This window comes from Poecilia latipinna, unplaced genomic scaffold (genome assembly GCF_001443285.1).
Source record: "Poecilia latipinna isolate Pla-1442-1.1 unplaced genomic scaffold, P_latipinna-1.0 Scaffold122, whole genome shotgun sequence".
NCBI lineage: Eukaryota > Metazoa > Chordata > Actinopteri > Cyprinodontiformes > Poeciliidae > Poecilia > Poecilia latipinna.
This window is the reverse complement of record NW_015112738.1, coordinates 398,060-421,559: the sequence shown is the minus strand read 5'-3', so window position 1 is coordinate 421,559 and position 23,500 is coordinate 398,060. Positions and strand designations below refer to the sequence as shown.

General features: G+C 40.7%; 2 protein-coding genes across 2 annotated transcripts in view; one reads left to right on the top strand and one right to left on the bottom strand.

The window, feature by feature from the left end:
- Positions 1-217: 217 nt before the first annotated feature.
- On the top strand, positions 218-11,705 carry LOC106944996 (serine/threonine-protein kinase pdik1l). The gene is made up of 5 exons (XM_015028373.1): positions 218-306; positions 444-752; positions 1,073-1,849; positions 5,586-5,811; positions 11,139-11,705. The coding sequence occupies exons 3-5, from the start codon at positions 1,088-1,090 to the stop codon at positions 11,375-11,377; spliced, it is 1,227 nt and encodes a 408-aa protein (XP_014883859.1). The 5' UTR covers positions 218-306; positions 444-752; positions 1,073-1,087; the 3' UTR covers positions 11,378-11,705.
- A 4,835-nt stretch (positions 11,706-16,540) lies between these two features.
- elp3 (elongator acetyltransferase complex subunit 3) overlaps positions 16,541-23,500 on the bottom strand; it is a 30,611-nt gene continuing 23,651 nt past the window's right edge. The window contains exons 10-15 of the mRNA XM_015028368.1: positions 21,910-22,103; positions 20,312-20,402; positions 18,689-18,754; positions 18,386-18,613; positions 18,206-18,287; positions 16,541-17,368 (exon numbers count right to left, since the gene is read on the bottom strand). Coding sequence (XP_014883854.1) covers positions 17,277-17,368; positions 18,206-18,287; positions 18,386-18,613; positions 18,689-18,754; positions 20,312-20,402; positions 21,910-22,103 — 753 coding nt within the window. The 3' untranslated portion in view covers positions 16,541-17,276. The remainder of the gene's footprint in view (positions 17,369-18,205; positions 18,288-18,385; positions 18,614-18,688; positions 18,755-20,311; positions 20,403-21,909; positions 22,104-23,500) is intronic.

Genomic DNA, 23,500 nt, shown 5'->3' with positions numbered 1-23,500 from the left:
ATGGTCTAAGCAACACCAAAGGCTATGAAACCCTTCGATTTCAGAATATAGATCTTCTATTGAGGCTTCAGTGTGCGCCATACATCAAATTGGCACGCCGAAAAAAAGAAATAGTATATCGTTAAGAAAACTTAATATTTTTTTACATTTATTTCTGAAATGAAACTGGAGTATAATGAAATCTATTAATGTATCGGAAACGCAGAAGTCTCTCCGGAAACGGTTGAGTTTAGTTGAGGACGCGCCGGAAGTCAATATTTAAAGGTAAACGGGTCTTTGTGCTTGAAACCTGCGTCACATTTAACGGTATTCATTCTATTTATCTCCACTTCATAACTACATAATGTGTTGAATATGTTTTCGTAATGTACTAATATATATATATATATATATATATGAAACTATAAAGTCTTTTATTATGTTGCATCTTCATGTGTTTACAGACAGAAGCAGTCTGTGACCAATAGGATTGCTGCGTATATGTGGCCTCGAGAGTTCGAATGATAGCCAATCAGAACTCACGATCGGAGTTAAGCAGCCAATCACAGTAGACGTTGAAGCAAAGCGGGACGTTCTGAATGAGAACTCGGAAGTTTTTCTTGTTTGTTTCTTCAGTTTGGTTTTTTCATCTTCATTTCGGTTGATCATTGAGGATTAAACCGAAACTAATGCGGATTAATGTTGTTTGGGACACCCTGTAAATTATATCGGCTACGTTTTTGGAGTTTCTAAGACCAACTGCGGCCGTGTGGGTAAGTCGGAAATGATAAAAAAAAAAAAGGTAGAAACGCTTCCCGTTTTGACAGCGCTGTGTTAAACACGTCAGGAAGTTGAACTGAAATGTTTAAATCACAGTTTATACTTTCAATTTCTTTCCTACTAACTTTAAAAAAGTTTAAAGAGATTTGTTTTGGTTTTCACCTTAGCGTAATGTCATAGTTTGAGGCTATTTTAGATGTTTGGTCGCTCTTTATGTCGTTTCAGGTGTGTTTTATAGCTAAATAAAGTAAAAAGTCGTTAAGTCGTTTCTTGTCAACCTAACATGAGTTGTTCTGTTTCTTCTTGATGTCAGGCTGCTTGCTGAAACATGGAGGAGTTGTACACCTTGGACAGGGAGGTGGGTAGGGGCAGCTATGGTGTTGTGTTTGAGGGCCACATGGCCAAAACGGGACACAGGGTGGCTATTAAACGGCTGCCCTGCAGCAACCCAGAATGCATTGAGCTCTACCTGCAGGAGCTGTGGGCCATGAGAGCCACCGCCAAGAACCATGTCAACGTTATCGCTCTGCACAGCTGCCTCCTTCAGACCGGATCCAGGAGCCTGAAGCCCCTCAAACCTGGAAAACTCCCCCTGCGACTTGTGGAGTCTGTGCTCAAGGGGAGTGTGGTGAACCCGCAGAAAGGTCGTAGAAGCAAGACCTTGTCGAACACCCCAAGGAGGACGAACTCTGCTTCCAGACTTCAGGACAAAACCAACACGGTGCTGGGTAGAAAAAAATCTGAGGAGGGGAGGAAATCGACTGGTTCTGATTCCTTGACCCCGCAGCGACCTCCGAGCCGAGCCATGAAGAGGTCAGCCCAGAGAGAGTTGGAGAAGGAGGAGGAGGAGGAAGTGGAGCAGGCTGGATCTCTGCGCTGCCTGGCCCTGTGGCTGGTCATGGAGTACTGTGATGGAGGTGACCTGAATCAGTACCTGCTCTCCAGACCCCCGGACGCTGACCGCAACCACAGCGTGGTGCTGCAGCTCTGCAGCGCCGTGGCCTTCCTGCACGCATTGGGCATCACCCACCGAGACTTGAAGCCGGACAACGTCCTGGTCTGCGTGACGCCCAAAGGCCCCGTTATCAAGGTCAGGTCATCAATTTGTGGTCTTTCGTGATCATAGATTTCCGGAACTTACTGCGATACACGATGGTATTGTTTGTTCTCTTAATTCAAAAGTACTTTATTGATCCCAAGGGGAAAATTAATTGTTGTAACTCAAATTATTCAAGATTCGTCAAAGAGTTTTAGATGGTGATTGCTGTGGGCAGGAAGTGTCTCCTGTAGAGGTCTGTGTTACAGCGACTTTGAAGGAGTTTCAGACAATTTTCTAGTAATAGTGGTAATGGTATAACAATACCAGTTTGAACTCCCAGAGATCATTAAACTTTAATTTTGTAAGGAACACTTAAAACTGGAACTGGAAGATATTTTAAATATCCAATATAAGTAAATAAAATGACCAAAAATGTTAAATAAAACCAGGGTGTCTGCCCATCCTTAGAAAGTCTTAATTTCATGTAAAATTAAGGCCTACCTAGACTGATTTAAAAAGTATGAAGGTGGGCCTTAAATGCATGTGAATCACTGACCAAAATAATAATAAATAAAACCAACGTGTTCAGACGTCCTTCAAATCTTGAATTCATACATCTAAAATTAAAGCCTTAAAATATCTTAAATAAAAAAAATAGTTTGGCCTTAAATACATTAATCACAGGTCTTAAATTTAGTTCAGGCAGGACTATTTAGCTTTAAAGCTAGCTGTTAACTGTATTGTAACAGAAAACCTTAAAACTAGCTTTTTGCTAGCAAAAATGTCAGTTAGCAAAAAAAAAAAAGCTAGCTTTTTGGTGTCAATCATGGTTGGAGTGCAAATGTATTGCCTGTTGACTGGACAACATTCATAAGCAAAATTTGCACTTCAGACAATGCTAATCATCCTCATCCTAAATGCAAATTATGGAGCTCATTTTATTATATCATGTAATTAATTCAGTTATTGTGACAGACTTAGTCATTACAATGTCTTCTCAAAATCTAGTAGTTTTTAGGAAATGCAACACTGTTCAAATTTGATGTTTAACTCAGGTTATTTTAATGTGATGGAGTCTCTTTAAACATTAGCGTTGCTACAAATTCTCAGTTTTGAGTCGGGACTTTGACTGGTCCATGTTACTACATTGATATGTTTTGATGTGAGGCATTCCCCAGATTACCATGGGGATTGTTCAGGTTGATGTGACGAATTAGTTTTCCACCACATATAGCTTGAGGCAGACTGGAAAAACGGGAACGCTTGGGGGGCTTTCAGCAGTTTCCTCACAGTTCTCTCAGCTGCTTCTCAGATTAAAGCGTTAAAATGTGAAAAGGTTCTATAGGTAAAGATACACAAATGGTCCAATTGTTTGAATTGAGTAAGACGTACTGAAAAAAATACTGAGCCTAACGCTTAGAAACATTCTTTTTTTAAAAAAAACCCCAAAACAAACTCCTTAATTAATCAGCTACAAAAACACTCTTTCTTGAGCAAACCATCGTCTCAGACATCCGTCTTGGAAAGGCCACTCTGTGTGTTCTTGTGTCGGGTTTAGCATTCTTGGTAAGAGGCGCAATTAGCAGTTTGTCTTGATTATGATTATCCTGCCACTCCTCAACTAATCGCTTGATCTGTAAACCATCAGGGCCAGTGAAAAATGTCCTTCAGTGTTTCCCTGAGGCGAGAGTCCATCATCGGTCATCAAAGCCAGAGATATTCAATAAAACCTATTAAGAGTAATGAAGCATTTGAGTTGAAACTTCGGCATGTTTGGCGTTCAGTAAGAAAAACGGACGAGCAAACTCCTGGAGAATCGATGCATTGATTCTCCAGGAGGAATGATGATGTAAAAAAAAAGTTGGAGTAATATCTGTAAAACTGTTATCCATTTTTAACCACACCACCTTGCAAAAGTGAAAAAAGTTCATGTCCCTTACTTTTTTTTAATCACATTACAAACACAAATTTTCACTTTTGTGGAAGAACTTTTTTTTTTTCTACATTCAAGTCAGTGTGGTAGAAAAGTAACATCGCATTTCACCCTGAACACACCATCCAAACTGTAACACATGGTGGTGGCAGCAGCATGCTGTGGGGATGCTTTTCTTTAGCAGAGACCAAAGTTGGTCATGGAGGCAGAATCCAGTTTCAGACGCATCATTTTCTATTGTATAATATGACTATGTGTGCAATTAGTGATTGTTAATGTGGCAAAACGAAGAAGGTTTAGGAAATATGTACACTTTTTGTAAGGATATTATCGTGCTCAAATGTTTTCAATCCCTCCTAAATACTTAATTTTATCATGTAGACTCGTCTCATTTTCTCTCCAGTCCTTTGCATTTCTACACTGCCTGCTCTAAAATAAGTAAATAAATAAAAGCCAGACTCTTTAAGAGCAAACTATAAGAGATGAATTCTAGCTTAAAGTGTGTTTTCTGTTAATCAGAGAAAAAAAAAATCCAAACAACTGATGCAGGATATTAGAAATCCATCACCCTTGAGTTTATAATCATGACTTTAACAGCTGAATAATTAGTAGATTTAGACAGAAGAGCAAACAAATTGTAGAATTAATTTGTTACGAGGGGAGAATCTGTGCCAGCCCTTCAGAAAGCTTGATGTTAGACATTTACTCCAAGCAACTTTTAAAAAGTCTGGACTCGGTGAAGCAGAAGAAATGGAGTCTTGAATGAAGACTTTTGCACGTTTCTTTGGCTCAGTGATTTGCTGAACTGAATTGACTGAACCCAGAGAACTGGGGGGTGGCGGGGGGGGGGGGGGGACGCATGGTCAGTCTGAAATATTGATCAGTGATTACCAGCAGGCTTCATAGGTGGTTTGCTGTGACTTGTCATTTATTTTTTTATTTTTGGTATTTATCTTGCCCCCCCCCCCCCCCACACACACACACACACCGGGGGTCACTACATGTACCGCTCTCTTCCAGTCACACACAAATCCCAGCTTTAAAGGTGCAGTACCATGTAAAATCGACTTTTTTGAGCTTTACATCATGTTATAATGTTGTTCCTTCATCAAAAACATACCTGGAGATTTGCTTTGATTCTTTCATGCATGTTAAAGGAATCCTCTAATCTCCCATGGCAACCATTGAGCTGTGCAAAACATTTGGGTGTACCTAGTTCCACCTTTCAGGTGTAGCTCCTCCTCTTCGCTGCAGTTTCCAAGCTTCTGCCTCACAGAGCAACCCTCTCCTGTGACTCCCCCACTCAGCTCCTTCAGACTAGCCAGCTGCAATTAGCGAACACCTGGTGGAACTGAGCATCGGCAAGATACTTCTCAGTGCAACGTTGGTAAAAATAAAAAAATAATAAATAAAAAAAAAAACGTTGTTAAAGGGTTAATAGAGGAGCCATGTTGTGATGACTTCCTGAAAGTGGAGCTTCATAAAGAGCAGGAGCTTCTTAAAGAGTCACAGACCCAATTTCTAGGCTCTGAATCAGGAAGTAAAAATTTTTTAAGTGATATTTTGTATATATACAGGTATAACATTTTTATAACAACTGAGGTTGACATAGTTAATTGGCAGTGCCATTTTTATAACACACATTGCCTGGAAAACATATAACAGTGCCCCTTTAAACTTTACTGTCTCTGGTTTCTCTGGCAGCCAGTGTGGCAGAAAACAAGGCATCAGTTCAAACATGACTCCTCTCACATTGCACTTCCTGCAGAAGTCATCTCAAATGTCAAACACATTGTTTTTTCCCTCCCTTTCTTTTCTTTTTTTCTACATCTGTCTGCAACAAATCTCATCAAGGTGGCAGATTTCGGCCTGAGCAAGATGAGCGGCGCCGTGGCGAACGGCGAGCAGTGCCGGCAGCACTTCTCGTCCACGTGCGGCTCTGACTTCTACATGGCCCCCGAGGTGTGGGGTGGGCTGAGCTACACGGCCCAGGCAGACATCTTCTCCCTGGGCGTGATGTTCTGGGCCGTCCTGGAGAGGATCACCTTCGTGGAGGAGGGGACGACGCAGGAGCAGCTGGGTGAGTGTCTGGGGTTGGTGACGCATCACCCCGAATCAGGTTTGATTAAACAAATTGCCGCATATTAAAAATGTCAGATGCTATACATCATACATTCATCATCCATGGAAAGGTGCAGTCCCACCTAAATGGCAAAGAGATGAATGATGATTTCTACTATCTACTTGTTTATGGATTATAGCAGCCGGAGTTCATAACACAAGCCAACAGCTCCTGCTCCAGCCGTCCATCCTACAGACTGCATGTAAGGGGCAGTTCTGTGTTTCCCGGGCACTTATGCCATTTCATAACACAATCAACTGTTTTAACTTCAGTTGTAAAAATATATACATATATTAAATATGACTTTTGAAATTTTACTTTGTAATTTAACATCTTGAAATTGGGCTTCTGTTTCTTTAAGAAACTCTGCTTTCAGGAAGTTGTCACTACATTGCTCCTTTATTAATGTAGACAACAGTCTCTGGCTACATTAGTGAGCTAAAGCTTTTTCATTTTTAGTTCAGTTATATATGTCCCCCATATACACAACTGCTGAAAATGTGTTATATAAATAAAATGACCTTACCTTCTGCCTGCAGCTTTGTCCTTGTTTGTGTTTTTCCAGGCAGTTGCTCTTAAGGAACTGGGTTTAGAAAAAAAAGCTATAATTTATTATCCCAGTCTGTAGTTTGGTTGCCGCTAAATGTGAGAGGAGCCATCAATGCAGGTCTCGCCATGCATTATGGGTCAGATCTGCCTCGACTTAATTTTAAAAACATGATGACAGCACTAGGCTACAAGCTTCTTTCAGTTATGTTCAGAGAAACTGGAGTGCGAGTCGTTTATTTTTTTTGTTTTGTACTCTTCTGGTTTATTTATTTCTTGTCAAAATGATTAAAAGTTCCCGCTCTTTAAAACGGTGTACTACTTTCATAGTATTACTATCATAAAACTGTCATGAAGTCACATTAGCTGTCAGTTATTTGGATGCTATATCTTTACAAACAAAACTTTTCATGGCTTTTCCTCAGCCGCTGCATTCTGCTCCCCAAATCTCAGTCAGGCTCATCATGAGTGAAATCTCCTCCCGTATATCTTCTGTGTGCCGCTGAGATTTCAAACCGCCCCCCTCGGTCCTGTCGTGCTGTCAGAACCCAGCGCAGCCGCGACGCGTCTTAACGCCCCAGCGCGCCGGGCTCGGCTCTGCCTCCGCTCTCCGCTGTCACGGAGTAATGAAATGGCCGTAATACAAATGTCTCATTTTATTTTCAAAAAACGGCTCCAGCCGGAGCCGGTGCCGGGGGGGGGGAATGTGGAACCATTACTTCGAAGTTTAGCCCCTGCGGACCTCCCTGAGTCACTGATGCTTCATTTAGCTGAGTGAAAAGGGGCTGCTGTCACAGGAAGAACCGGATCTCAGTAGACGCTTTAAAACGGCTAAGTGGAATTAGCCCCTGTAGCCATACTGTCAGTGAGGCGATGCAGAGAAGCAGCATGACAGAGATATGACTGCTTTTTTTGTTTGTTTGTTTGTTTGTTTGTTTGTTTTTTTGTATGCTGGGAGAAAATATGGGATCTGGATCCGATATTTGACAGTCTTTGGTCATAGTAAATCTTAAATTTGTTTGGTAGTAGTAACCCTGATTCCTTCAACCTGAAGCCTGTCACTGCAAGCAATAAATCAATTAATTGCATGATAAAGTAAAATGAGTGCAATCCTTTTCACTAAAGAGATGCTTTAAAATCATTGAAAAGCTGGCTGCAAACGTTTGACAGGCAGTACGAAGTAAGCTAAAAGATGATCTTTTCTTAAATGCAGTTTTGCTTATTACGACTTGTTTCCATTGTTTTATTTATTTTGGCTACTAAAAATGTTTCCCAGTTTCAGGATTAAATATTCTTTAGAGATTCAATAAAAAAAAATTAAGTGAGTACACTTGCATTAATAAGCCATTATTATCACTATATTAATTGAATATGGTCTCAAAATAAAGTATCATTTATCGCAATAATTTCTGGGACAATTTTATCGTCCAGCGAAATTTGTTGTTGCGACAGACTCGATTGACCCAACTGGAAAACTTCAGGCTTCAAAACAAAAGCGAACATGACTGGATAAACATTCAGAAGTTCTGCTAAATTCTCACTAACTTGAGGTTACTATATGAGTTTAGAATGATCAGTCTTTGTTTTTTCTTTCTGTTTCTAATTACAGGTCGTGTACTAATCCATTTCACTGTGGTGTACCTCAAGGTTTTGCATTTGACCCCTATTATTTCTGTAGCACATGTATCATTTTCAGCTTATTTTGAGTGCTTTTCCTATCATTACTATGCAGAAGATACTCTAACGTTCTTCACTTATTGAAGAAAAGGCAAGAAACCTTAATTTTTTCCAGGATTATCTTGATCTATGGAAACTCTCATTCCTTCATGTCCTTTACTCCTAAATCTACATGTAGGAACCTTGGATATAGTTTTACTAAGGTATTGGTAACCCTTGTTGGACAACCATGTTATACCACTAGTTCAATCTGGTGATATCTGTCTGTAAATGCTTTATGAAATCATATTACATACCTGATTTCAGTTTAAATTGTGACTCAAATTGGCATCTTATGACTGACCAACGTGAGATTCCTGTGAGAATCTCATGTTGGCCCATTCCTATTGGGGAACACAATTAACTCCTGCTAATGTGTAAAGTACTTGGTTGAAAAAATAATACCTAAAACCACAAAAAATATATACTTTTAGTGTTTATTGCTATGGTTTGTGATCATTCAAAGCTTAAGTTAGATTCAAAAGAAGAAAATCAAACAGTTTTCCTCTTCAAACTCTAAGCAGCACAAAAGTCCAAAGACAAAGTTTTATTTTTAGCCTCAGTAGAAACACTAATACAGGCTTTCAAGCGCAGAAAGAGTGGCCATCTTTATGGCCTATTTTCCTTTTTCTTTCTTTCTTTTTTAAAGAACTCTAATGGTCATATAAAAAGGTCCATTAACATAGTTTCATTCTTTCTCTAAATGCACAATTTATTTGACGACACAATAGTGGGTGGAACCTGCTTAAAAACCTAAACAACCTCAGGTTTTTGTTCCCTTAGACCTCAGTTAATTAAATAACTGTGACTTTACACAGAGAACCAGAACACTTCACATCCGGCGTCTGGCATTGGATTCATTTTTGGTGATTAAAACCCAGTTGAAAGACTGGAACAACTGTACTGCTCAGAAGTGTTAACCCTGTGATTAAGCACCAGTTGACACCTTCTTAATTACCCTCATGGATAATCTACCTTCATTTTCGAAATGGGTATGTTTTGGCGATGCAAATGGCGCTTGTTTTAATCTTCATTAATCTACAGATTTTTGTAATTTAATCAACGTTGTCCAGACAAACTCCATGACAAATGAGCAATTCAAGTTATTAGTCTTACCTTATCTACTGCTTAGAGCAAGAAGTTTGTTTTGCTTTATACAGGGGAAAAAATTAAAAAGAGGGAGTTTGCTCAAGTTCTTCTAGCGGATTAACAAAAGTAGAGTATTCACACCCCTTGAAGTTCTATTTTATGGGTTTTATCTCTTGGCCACTAGCTGTGCTTCCAATACAAAAGTGCGCAAAACTTTGTTGAGATCCCGCTAATGTTGGAGAAACACAATTTCGTGATGGCGGTGTTTCCACTAAATCCGAAACGTAACTGCAGTCACATGTGAATAAGTTTGGTCACGCGATAAATCATTAAACTCACCACACCACCATCCTCCGACCACTTCCTGTCATCGACTTCTTCGTCTTTTTCCCGCTGGTAGTAACATCCGGTTGTTGATCATGTGACTTGTACGACGCGAACAATGTGTTTCAGTTGCAGCTTTCTAATTTCGATATGACCAACAGAACCCATCTCATCCTAGTGCAACAAATTTTTAGCAAAAAAACTTGGAATTTCAAAAATATATTTGCTTGTCAAATTCATAAAAAATGATTTATAAATGGAAAAGCAGCTATTTTCTTGTTACATTGGGGGGAAAAAACTTTTAAAAAATCTTAAAATGAAAAACAAAGCTTGGTTTCTCATTCTCTAACTTCACTCTGCATTAAACTCCTTTACATCTTCAACTTCACGACGCTGAGCTGTGTGGTTATAATGGGACAAAATGGGAAAATGTTCAGTGAGTTCCAGTGCTGGCCTTTTCCCAAACAAGTGACCCAGATCTCACAGACACCTGCTGTGTAAAGTCACATGTGATCACAGCAAAGTATGATTGAGTCATATTGACATAACTGTGAAATGAATCCTATTGATTTTTGTAAGTACAAGATCAAATATGATTGGATATTGACAAAGAACTGCCTCCCTGCTGCCAGAAACATTTCTTCTTTTGATGTTATATATAATGAAACACCTTTTGGCTCTTTGGTAAATGCTTCTCTGCTCTGTCTGAACATGAAAGTATTACAATTAAAAAGAAAAATAAACGACTTTTTCTTGTTACACTTCAGTTTTTTTCTATGTTACTATGGCTGTAGTCTTGGGAAATCTAAAATGGATCGCCAGGGTTTTGATTTTTTTCATCAGTTTATGAGGTCTGTCTGTAAAGACAGTATTTCTGCTTAAAATCATCCAAAGTCTTTTCAATCTTAATTTTAGACTTAAAATTTAATTTGGTTAAGTCTTCAGTGCTAATGATTGCTCATTTGAGGGGTTTTTATTTGTTTTGTTTTGCTTTAACAATGCATTGGCAGCATCCATTTATTTGGGAACTTTGGCTAAGGTCCTGGGTGTATTTAAACTATCAAAAAAAAGTAGACTCCTCATAATTCAGGGCAGCAGTTCTCTGAAAAATGTATATCTATGGAGGCTTTGCCTTGAAAACACAGACTTCAGCTGTTGACTAAAAGAAAAGGAAAATGCTTTGATCACCATTCATTTATGACAAACAAAAAGTATAAAATATCTAAAGGGGTGAATAAATTTTAAAGTAACTACCTACAAGAAATGAAGGGGGGAAAAAACCCCAGCAAACACAGCAGAGTTGAGACTTACTGAGATTTTTTTTGGGAGCAGTGATGATTATGAAGTCTTTCAGCTTTGAAAGGAAGGATCTACGATAAACGCTCCTTTGCACACTGACGATGCAGCAGTCTGTCATTTAAGGAGACATAGCTTGTATTTATCATTATTCCTTTGTCATTGTGCAAGAAAGCACAACAAAATAATTTTTTTTATATATGTGTGTGTGTGTGTGTATGTGTATATATATATATATATATATATTTATATATATATATATATGTGTGTACTCTAGCATCTAAGCTGACTTTCCTGAATGTGCCGTCATCCAGGTGCCTATGTGTGTAAGGGCCGGTGGCTGATGCCCCTGGGGGAGGCTCTGTGGGAGAACGCCGACCTCCAGCTGTGCATCCCTATGAAGTTTAAGAGGGCGCCGCCACTGCCGCCCCCACCCGGCCCATCCGTGTGTGCCCTGCTTTTGGACATGCTGGCCTTGAACCCGGATGCTCGGCCCTCGGCGGACCAGCTGGAGGCCAGGGTGCGCTCCGCTTTGAGAGACGACTCCCACTGACGGACCCTAGAGATGGGAACGGCTCGGCGAAATCAAATGTGGCGCGTTCCGACTGCAGCTGTTCCTGTACGGCCTGAACCACAACGTTTGAAGGCTATGCTAAGGAACGTGATACTAAAACACTCGGTGGTATGTTGGTCCTCTGCTTCATTTAAGGTCTTAATGAGGCTTGTTGTTGGGTGATGATAAAACAAATGTCTCACCTGCTATTAAAAAAAAAGGTAGCTGAAATTTAAAAAAAAGTTTTTGCTGTCATATTTCCATTGCACTTCAATGTAGCATTCCTTGTTAAATATGCCAATTAAATTTGTATTTTTAACTTGTAAAAGGGTATATATGTAAATATGCTGGTCATGTTTTGCTGATTATTTTCTTTAGTTTTAAAAGTTAAGAAAATTTAGAGGGTAGAGAAGCACCGTTGTCAGTCTGCAACAGATGTAAATCCGACAACTTTAAAAAAAAGAAAAAAAAAAGAAAAACTTTCTTCCCTCACTGCTTCTGGTGGATCGGAAGTGCAACACTACTATGAATAAATTTGTAATTAAATAAATACATATTTGTGCTACAATTCAGAATAAAACAATTCAGACTCACTTTGAAGTGGATTATGAATTGTTTAACGTCTAAAGTATTCCTGGGTGGTGAGATCTGATTTACCTAAACTTGTTACTATTAATCCTGCTCTAAAACACAAAATGAGTCATTATTAATTAGACTACATGTCTACAGCAGCTTTGATTCAGGGTTCATGTTGCTGGATGACACTGTTTCAGAGCGATATCGCCCGTTAGCACAGCAGCTGAACTGCAGACCAATCAGTTGGTCGCTTAATTTCAAATAAACATTCAAAATAAATTTGACATCTAAGATAATTAATTCATCTGATGAACTTATTCACCATGTAATTTAAATAGTCACATTTGCTATACTTAAAAATATACTGGACTGTGGCACTTCTGGCCTTCCGTAGGCAGGTGAAATACTTACATTTTTGTAGCTTTCCCCCCCCCATATTTAAAAAAAATGCATCACATTCTGAACTACCACCATTTCTGCTGTCTTAAGAGATTTGAAGTAATTTTAATAAAAAAAAATATATATATATACAATTTGAAGCTCTTAATTTTTGTTTTGTTATACAAAAGTTAAATTGGTACAATCCAAGGCCTGACTGGTGCATCCCTATTTAATAAAAAATAATAATTTTAAGGTGTTTACAGCGTAAATGGCTAGATACATATTTAAGCGTCTTGCTTTTTAAAATATTGCTTGAATGTTTTTTAACGTGTTTTTGTGATGAGTATTTTTAAAAGTCGTCTCCTTCTTGTACAGTGTGAGTATTTTTGTGAATGTGATAAAAAGTCAAAGAGCAAGTAGCATGAGGCTTAGTGATGTTACTGATAAACTGTCCTGCTGCGAACAGGAAATTAAAACCCGGGTTCAGGATTGGTCCTGATCCGATCGGCCCGACACCCACAGCATTTATTACGGGTCATCAGTCTCAGTCCTTCAATGTAAACCTTTGTTTTCTTTCTTCAAAGCCTGAAATGACTTGTGTTTTTAAATGAAATGTAATTTAAATAAAGATTAATATTATTATCTCTGCTAGTTTTATTTACAGTGCACACCCACATTGTAGCATTTTTTTAAAGCTCAACATTCCAGCATTACAAACTCCTTAAACCATTAAAAAAAAAAAATTCTCAAATCTTCACTGAGCTGCATGGAGGGATTCCATTAGCAGGGAACGCAGAGCTAAAAAGAACGTCTGTAGGACGCGGCAACTTAATTTGACTAATCTGTACTTGCCAAAGGCTCTTATGCCCCATTACTCAAAATTGAAATTGCATTAGGAAGGCATCAATTTACAGCTGGCCAGTCTGGACAGCGAGAGATTACAGCGAGAAACTCGTCTGGCGAACCGTCAATGTGGAAACTTTTCCCCGGTGAAGAAACTTTCAGCAAAGTTTATCTTTCTCTTTTTTTTTTTTTTCTTTAAGCGGGTTTCTGTTGAGACATTATGACCGGTCAGTATCTTACACGTTGTTTCAACAACATAATAGTCATCCATATTTATTTAATCTTTTAAACATATAATTTAAAGTCAAATTTGTGAAAATTTTAGATGATTAATCACTGAATTATTCCATGCTTTTACTGCTGCGGTACACTATTAAATAATTTAAACCTTCATAAAACACTTTGGCTCATAACATAGATGCTAAGATCTGATTGGCTGGCATCCAGAGCAAGTCTATTTCCACCCAATACTGTTGAAGAGCAAAATGAAGCCCCGCCGTCTGACTTTGACAGGTAAAGTTATTCCTGATGCACTACAGCAAGGGAGCATTAACATCTCATTAAAACAGTAAAATAATTGTTTAGTAAATTATTCATGTCCACAGTAATTTGACGTAGTCACTGACTCATGAATTGTGGCAGATTTTGTGACGGGGATAAATGGGACCAGGAGGAATCAGCTCTGACTTTAACGCAGAGAGGAAAATGATAAATGGTTTTCATTTCTTTTTTTAAGCTGAAACGTGTACGCTGCGTTTGTATTTTCCTCCATCCATATATTTTGAGTGGCCATCTTTAACAGCAGTCAGAGCCGCAGGCCTGTTGGCGTCTGTCTCAACTACAGTCCATCCCTCTGCAAAACAAGTTGAGTCGAGTGGGATGGATCAATTTTTTATGTCTCTGCCACAGATTCTCTGTTGGATTAAAGCTGCAGTATGTAATCTTAAGATGTTTTTACACAAAACAGAAGCAATCAGTCAGGACAAGTTATTGTACTTGCTGCTAAATGTGTTTATGATGGAGAAACAACTCGTCCTCACAGGAAAACTGTTTATGTGCCATTATCTGAAGCCATGCTAACTAGCCTTAGCATCGACGACATGTTCTGCTGTAGAGAACTAGTTATAGCGTAAGCATGGAGTGAGGGGGAGGATGTGAGCAGCACAAACACACTCCTAGCTCTGATTGGTTGTTTCTGGTCGCGATATTTTTCTGCAGATGGCAGTAGGACCACATGGAGGCGGCAGAGGAACTTTTTTTAATAGATTATCTGTCTCATGTCTTGACATTGTCATATGTTAGCAAATATATTAAAAAACATAGATTATAAAAGTTGCATACTGCAGCTTTAAGTTGTGAAGTTGGCTGGACAAGCACCACACATACTCCAACCTAAACCTCCTGCTGCACCTCTGGCTGCTGTCAGATTATTTGCAGCCTCTAAAATCGATCGATTCATCCTCCCTTTCAATGCTGAACAACATCCCCGCAGCATCATGACGCCACTACTACACGTTTCACTTTGGGGTGTTGGTTTCCACCAAACATAGTTACATTTTGACCAGAGCACATATTTGCTGCGTCACCTTTATGGTTTGTGAAAAAAGCAGCTACTTTTTCCTCCAACTACTGCCGTGTTTTTGCCACCTTTTCTGTCACGTCCCACTGGCTCAGAGCGTAACTACAACAGATTTTCCTGAGCTTCATCCAGTACAGGTGGACATTAAAGGTGGAAGAAGTTTAGAAATTCTAATCTAATTTGAATACAAACCTACTGTTGATACAGGGAGATATTTTTCTGGTTGCATAACTGTGTCCACTGGAGATTTCTGATAGGCGCACTAAACCACTGAATTGAGCAGAATTTCACACCGGCAGAATGTGAGCTCTAAATTGTACCCAACCAGGCTGCAGGAACAATTACATAGATAGACTCTATCAGCAGAGCAGCGTGCTGCTAATATTAAAGGGGAATCTATTTAGTGCAAACAGAGCCGGATGCTTTTCCTCCTCGCTGCAATCTCTGCAGATAAATCCTGTAACCTTCAGCTCGGCGGAGTTTTAGGAGCCACACGGCACATTTGTGCTCCCGTTGCAATGACGATTAAAGCAAAATCTGACCAAATCAGCTCCGCACAGAGCCGGAGCGGGGAGTCCTTTCAGATTTCACAGCTGATACCGGAGGGGAGGGGAGAGGAAGCCCGAATGCGGCCTGTTCCTCACCGCGTCAGGACTGCAACACCGACAGCAGCAGTGAGAGCGCGGTCCCGTCCCGGGCCGGGGAAATTAGGCGTGTCGGTTCAGCTTCATTCACCTCGCCGAGCCGGAATCTATACGAGGCTTCTTGCCCTTTATAGCCGGCTATTTTTCAGATGACAAATCCTTTCCGGTAACGGCGTGGCTGAACGCAGCCTTCAGTCAACGCTCAGCAGACAGGCGGCTGATGGAGATGTAATTGGAAAGGTCTGGGTCAAATGAGCCAGGTAAACAGGCTCATAGAGCCATCAACAGGGGTCTCCGGAAGAGGCACCCATAACATTATGGGACATATATGACAAGGTTTCTGCTGGTTTCACTGACTCAAATGTAAGACTTTTTAAGACATTCTTAAGATCATTATGAATTAATTTTAAGACCTGTAATGACATAAATATAAAAAAAATTACATATTTAGTGGTGCTCTTTATAGTCTTAACCCACGTAGTGCCAAGCTTTTTTCGACAGAATGAACCTAACCTCAGAGAGGCTGCAGCTCACCAAAGTGAGCCATGAACTGGCAAGAAATTTTAACTTACCCATGACAGAGGCAAAAAAAGCTACCAAGCTAAGTAGTTTTAAACCTGTCGTTAATGGTAGCTTAAAAAAAAAAATATATATATATGTATATATATATATGACCAGCTACTTACTGATTGCTGCAACTGCCTAACATCTCAAAACACAATGAATTAAATTTGAAATAAATTTAAGACCTGTGCCACAACTTAAATTTAAAGAAAAAAATAGCATATTTAGCTTTTTCAGGCATTATGCGCCCAGCCTCATACCTAGAAGTGAGCTAATGGCTAAGACGACTGTTGACCAGCCTACTGGCAATAAATTTTCACTTACCCATCACAGATGCAAAACAGCTAGCCAGGTTTGTACCCTTGCTAGCTAAAATACATACCATTGATATGTAGCAAGAGCATATTAGCATAGGTAGCCACATCTGCACGTGACTCAAAACTTTTACCTGACAGAAAAGTTTTGAGGAATTTTTTTTCAACTATATACAATATTCTAGATTAAATAGATCTGTCACAACAACATTTAAGATACGTGACTAAAGTATTTAAGGCCAATTATATTTTTAAAAGAATTTAGTTTACCTGTAAAAGACTTTATTCCTTGAAGTGTTTCTTTAGGATGTTTACAGAATGCATGACGAAACAAACAACAACAAAAAAAGCACATAAACAAACCGGATTATGGAGAGGGCTTTAAAAAGCAATTTATGTAACGCTAAGACTCATTTTCTGCCCCATAATTTGAAATTGTTCAATTACACAACCGCTGGCCGGTGTGGATTTCCCAGCCATCCCCTGGCAGCCAACCGTTTCCCTTTCACATGATTGCAACAGAAACACGATTAACTCGAACCGTGACGTTAATCCCAGACAAACACGTAACAGAAATCAGAAGTCCCCTCTGTAGGTTTGTTGTTTTACATTAAAGGCATGTCGGGGTCTTCAAAAGTTGAAACGCCAGGCGTTAGCGCCACCGTCTGGAATGAAGAGTCTCCAACCAGACCAGGCTGGCTTCTCCCCCCGCCCGCCCCCAAATAGCTGTACTTTCTCCCCCCTTGTCCTCTCACACGTCTCCTTATCTAAATAAAGCAGAGTGAATGCAGCAGCTTCAGATAATGGCAGATGAATGGCCTGTGGAAACAACCTCAGCATTATCTCCTTTCCGTGCTGCTGGAAGAGTTTCTCCGCAAACATGGCAGGAATTGTTTCCCAGGACTATTGTTTTGATTAAAAAAACAAAAGAAAAATCATAATAATTTGTATGCGTCTGTGGTTCTGTTTGCACCATCCAGATAAGGGAAAACATCCGGTCAGTCCAGCTGTGCAGGGTAGAGCTGCTTCACCATGTACGGCCCCTCCAGCTCATAGCCCATCTTCCTGTAGTAGTTTCTAGTTCCTACACCTGCAGAAGAAGACGGTGAAAGGAAGGTGATGTTCTCAGAGCTAAAAACAAAACAAAAAAATAACCAGGATAACTGCAGATACTTAGTCAACTTCACCAACACGTTCATTCCTCCAGCCACCGGGGGAGGAATGAATTATTTATTTTTCTGTTTATTTTGACATCTTTAGAAATGCTAATGGTTTTGGCATTGTTAGTGAAAAGCCCTGGTTTATTTTTCATTTATTATAACAAAGTATTGAATGTATTTTAAATGACTTGATGTTCATAATATGGCTAATGATAACCGAACATGCTAATTTGTGATTAATGTAAAACTTGATTATTAACAGGATGTCCAGGTGGAATTTTGGAATGTTACAAGTAACTACGTGTTTAATTTGTTAAATGCTGATTGCACTTTTTGTTGACCTTATTTATATGTGAGGGTGTTTTTAACCCAGAACATCAGTTAAGAGTGGTGAGTTAGTAGGACGGTTTTATCTCTGGACCTCAGACGTTCCCATTTTGGATAAATATTTTATTTGATCCCCCCCTCCCCAAAGAAAAAGTGAATTTTTGAACTACTCCCACAGTTAGTGGTGGACTTTCCTTCAACTCACAAACCGTAAAATAAAACAACACATTCAGACAATCACGGTATCAGCAATTTATGCATAAAATAGAGAAATGTAAGCCTCTGTATAAATAAATTTTGTGATGCCACTTCTTGTTGTTAAAAATGACTTTGTTTCAGGTATGAAAAATGAAAAGGCTCAATCATTATAAATCCAAAATGAGTGTGACATTCATGCCGATTCTGACTGCATGTGAGCTCGTAAACATTCAGTTCGTTACCTGAGATGACAGCCAGTTTGTGCGAGCCGTGTTCCCCTCTGGCTATTCTCTCAGCCTCCTCCATCAGCATCATGCCGAAGCCCTGCAGGATCATTAAAACACCACAAGGAGGCTCGTCTTTTGAATTGGCTTTGCAGACGGGCTCCGCAGAGAGCTGAGGACGTGATGTAACTCTTTCACCTGGTGCTGGAACTTGCTGGGGTCGCGGCTGCTCACTGGGACCACGCTGCCGTAGACGTGCAGCTCGCGGACGATGGACACGCCTCCTTTCAGCTCGGGTCGGAAGGACTGAGGCGAGCAGCGGCGCAGGCGCAGGAGACCGATCAGGATGTCCTGCTCCGGGTCCTCGTAGGACAGGAAGGTCTCCCAGCCGCCGTTGGCCACGTAGTCCCTTCTGACCAGCTCCACCTGCAGGCAGAGCGGAGTGAGGAAGCGGCTGGCCCAGGTGTTTGGACGAATGTTTTCGGCCTGTGGGAGTTTTACCTGGTAAGGCCTGACTTTGTGGTGGATTTCCTGAATGCCAACTTCTCGGGTCCGAACGTCTCGGCACTGAAAAGAGCATCACATCTCTGGGTAACAAAATGGATTGTTTTGGTTTATTAAATATTTATTTTCCTTCCAAATACATCATTATGCTGTCCTGAAACTTGATCACCCTGAGCCAGTGGTGGACTCACTTCTGCTAACGGCAGAGCAAATTTTTGGTTCAGCTCTTTAGCGTTTTTGCTAACTTTAAAAACATTTAGCGTGCTTAATGAATTTCTTTATCTGGAAAAATAAACTCAAAGTGCTAATTTATTTGTCTTTTTTGTAAACTTTCAGTTGAATAGAGTTCAACTGAGGGCGATGCAAACACACTGACACTCGCTGGGTATCAATATGGTTGAATTTAGAGCTTTAGCGTTAGCTTCCGCTAAATACCGTGTTGATGTCGCGCTTCAGCGTTAGCCGAACGAATGTTTATGATTAGTGCTTCATGGTTAGCAAGCTAAGTTTTTAGCTAGCTGTATCCTGAACTCTGGATTTTTTTGGTGCTGTTTGCTGTTAGCGTAGCAGCTTATCTACTGCTAAGAAACTTAAGTAGCTAGACGTTTGTATTCATGCTCTGATTTTGTGAAAGACTGCTTACGCAGCAGTTCTGTTTCCTCTCCTCACGTTCTCTACCGCTGTACGTTTGTGTATTTTCACAGAATTAGTCATTAAAACCAAAACGTCAGTGTCTCAGACTGAAGTCATAGGCTTATGGCCCCTGCTGTGTTGAAAGGGGAGTCAAACTAACAAGTGTCTGTCAATGTTTACTGTTGCCATGACAACTCCTTATGTCCATCCAGGTCAGTAATCTTACACGCCATAACATTAAAGGTGTCTTGATTCATGGTCACTTTCTAGAGAGCCTGGACTTCACAGGAAAGAAGAAACTTTGTAGATTTATTTTTAAGTTGGAGAGGAGAACTTTCCTCGCTGCCTGGATGGCAACAGATACGCTCACATAAAAGCTCTGAAGCAAGGCAGACAACGCTAAAAAGTAAGGAAAGAGGCAGACAGAAACTAGGTCAGACTCGGGGATAATTTCCGCTCCGCATCACAACAGGTTTGTGGAGTTACGCGGCACAGGGACGTCAAACGCAACACGCTTCCTGCCACTGTGTATTCAAATGAAGCCTGGGCAGAAAAAAGACAAATGGGGGATAGATGCAGAAGTACAAAGTGAAGAAAGCTGAGAACTTGAGTTATGTTTTTTATTATTTATCTATTTAACTTTTCCTGTTTTTAACAGAAGCGTTCCCAGCCCCGTGGCTTTTATTTAAGGGTAGATTTTGTCGAGCATGTCTGATGAAAGCTGAGGGGTTTCCTGCCTCCTGTCACCGAAGCTGTAATCTATTTCCCACTTAGACATGAAGGAGGGATGGAGAGAGTCCTCCTGCGCTCAGCTGTACCAGAGAGGCTTTCTGGATCTGTCATCTCGCCCTGCTATGAATGAAAGTGACTCCTGTTATCTGCCGGTGGCCGCTGCTGGCCCCTTTAATGGTTCACCGCCGGGCTGGAAAAGCCCGTTAGCTCAAAAATAAGCCGACCCGCGATCTTTAAGGCTCCTGCCCATCTCACCTCAGTGCCCATGTCCTTCATCCGAGCCAGAGCCAGCTCCCTCAGGTTGCCGTGCTCCACGCCGGAGCTCACCAGTGGCATGGGGATGTCCCTGATGGGGCAGAGCAGAAACCATTAGTAACACATCTGTTACTGTTTCAGTGCCGTACTAAGCTGGAGCTTTTCCCCCATTTTGCCACTTAGCCGCCAACCTTAAAGTATTTCACATGATTAGCAAAACAAAATCTATACACTCTGAAAGTGTGCATTGTACTTTAATGACAAAGACCCTCAATTAGAAGGGCCGTACTTTGACTAGACCATTCTAGCACATTACTTTAATTGCTACCAGGGGTGTAAAAATCTGTCACTTTGGGGCATATAAAGATCATGAATGTGCTTAAAAGAGCCAGGTGTGGCAGAATGTATCCATAAAACCGGCTAAACAAACTTAAGAACAATAACAAATAACCATTGTGTATTTGAAAAGTACTAATTTTAAAATTAAATACTGAAGATCTTTTCACATTGATGTAATTTGGAATGTAGAGGTGAAAAATTGCTTAGATTTGATTCATAAAATATTTAAAACACACAACTGTTATCTGAAGATTCTCTAGAGCAGGGGTCCCCAAACTTTTTCCTGCGAGGGCCACATAGCTGTTCCTTTCTCTGGTCGGGGGCCGGTCTTGGTTTTTGGAGAAAGAAACCTTAGAAAATTCTTGTCGAGGGGGGGGGACTGCTCTGTCTTTGAAACTGTCGAGTGGGAGGGGGGAGGGGGGCGCGACGACACATTTGCGCTTTTAGATAGATTTTTACCCAGAATGCAAATGGAAAAAAACCGTGAGTGAAACGGTGACTGGGACTGACGAGTATATATTCCATTGAGGGAAAGTTAGTTTCACATCTGGTCAAGAGCCCCCCTGGTGGTTGAAGAAAAATCCACATATAAACCGGAAAATCCAATATATGAAAAAAAACACTGAATGCTCTCTGGTACGAGGAGGCGGGCCGGATCCGGCATTGTTCAGGGGGCCGGACCAAATGACGTGGCGGGCCGGATCCGGCCCGCGGGCCGTAGTTTGGGGACCCCTGCTCTAGAGTCTAATGGGCTACAGAAAAAGCTGCGGCGCGCTGGATTTGATTGAATAGGTTGTCTTAAATAATCTTGGATTCTTTTTTTTAAAGGAAGCTGGCCTCCAATACGTTAATCACAGGTCTTGAATTTTGCCTTCACAAGATCATTCAACCTGGTACGTTCTATTTATGATACATCCTGGCTGGTTAACTAGCTTTTTTGCATCCATCATGGGTTAAGTGCAAACTTATCGACATTCGTACATTTCTGTCACGATACAGGTCTTAAATTTCATTCATGGTGGTATTAAAATGTCTTAAGTTTGATTTGGTGAAACCTGTGGAAACCTTGCAATAGGACGGTACAAATGGAAATGTCTTGACACATTTGCAATTGTGCCACACTCTAAACTTCCTCCTTGACCTGCCAGGTATGTTTCTGTGTCGATAGATTACATTCAGGCTTTTGGGGTTTACTGATAACATGACTTTGAAGCCATATATGTGTGAGTCCAATTGCTCCATTCTTCCAGTTCCCTCACCTCTGGACGCGGTACACCCGTGTCCAGGGCGGCACCAGGGCCAGAATGCGGGCCACCAGGTCCACCAGGGCGCTGGGCGAGTAGCTCTTGTAGCGGCCCGTTTTCCACAACTCATACAGACCCGTCCCTCGGATCACCAGCGTCGGGTAGAGCTTCAGACCATCGGGCCTGAACGCCGGATTCTCAAAAAACTCCTGCAACAAACAAGGACCATTTCAGAACAGTAGCTACAGCATGTTTCCATCCAATTGTCATGTGAATTTTGCCGCGTTTCCTGGTTTGGAGGGAATCGACCAGGCTACAGAAAAGCATACTGCCAAATAAATGAAACACTAAAATGTTCACTATGTCTGAACTTATTTGGCAAATGTGTTTTCATCTCCCGATGTAAATGGAATTATAAACCTAAATGTGCTTAATGGAAATACGCTAATTTCAAAGCAATAATTTGGTTTGTGTGATAGGATGAGGTGGTTTTTCAGAAGACTTGAAATTAGTGTACTTTGCAAAACTGCGATTCAAAAACAAAAGTGACTACCAACCCGATGTTACTACTGGCAAAAACAACAAAGAACAAGTGGAAGGAGGATGATGTGAATGATGATAGCTTGAGCAAATTTATTTATCCAGGTGTGATTTTGGCTTTTATTTCATTTAAACAACGCAATTGCAATTTTTTTTACATTAGCAGCATATTGACAATATTTTGCACACATTTATAATGAAAATGTAGCTATAGGGGAGAATATTTCAAATTTTGCTGTTTTTGTTAACCTTTTCCAAAGCAATACTTCAAAATGCGCATTAAAAAAAAGTTGATGGAAAAACTGCTACTGTTTTATCAGCTAAATCAGAAATAACCTCAGCTCTGTAACGAACCGTGAACAATGACCTAGTTAACTTTAGATGCAAAGCTAGTTTAAGCAGAGGAAGGGTGGAAAACGATTAAAAATATGAGATGATTTTATCTGTTTTCTAGATGGAACGGATCAATTAAGTTCATTGACATGAAAGCAGCTAATAAGTGCAGCTCTGCTTCGTCCAATGGAGGGGGGGATCCGTTGTGATTTCCAGTCATCCTCCTCCCCTCTGCACCAACTATCACGACCGTGAAGATCTGGATTCTGGAATAGAGGAAAGTTACCAGAAATAAGCTGCATTATCGTCTCCTTATCGTCTCTGCTGCTAATCACAAGAAGACGTGTTCCACACGGTCCTGCGGTGAACCCACAGGGAGGAGAGGCAGCTAATCAGACGAATAACAACCCGTCTATAGGGACTGTTCTCAAGATCCTGCACCTGCTGCCGTTTTCAATTGTGCCTCCTGTCTGCCAGGAGAGAGAAGCGGCGTTACGGAGGCCGGACCTGGGCGTCGAGATAAGAGAGAGAGAGAGGAGGGCCTCGGGTTGGCAGGGGGCGATCGAAAGCCATTATCGGGACACGAGGAGGATGCGGGATTCTCCTGCTGCTGCCGTCCGCAGGACGTGGTGGACACCTGTCTGTCCGAGCCGGTGTTGCATCGTAGTAGGTGACCACCACTGTGACCGGTATTACATCATGTTCTGTGACCACCATTATTGTGACCGTAGGA

Coding starts and splice junctions, on each gene's coding strand:
- LOC106944996 (XM_015028373.1), top strand. CDS start 1,088: ATGGAGGAGTTGTACACCTTGGACAGGGAGGTGGGTAGGGGCAGCTAT. Junction 1,850..5,585: donor CCAAAGGCCCCGTTATCAAG/GTCAGGTCATCA, acceptor AATCTCATCAAG/GTGGCAGATTTCGGCCTGAG. Junction 5,812..11,138: donor GACGACGCAGGAGCAGCTGG/GTGAGTGTCTGG, acceptor GCCGTCATCCAG/GTGCCTATGTGTGTAAGGGC.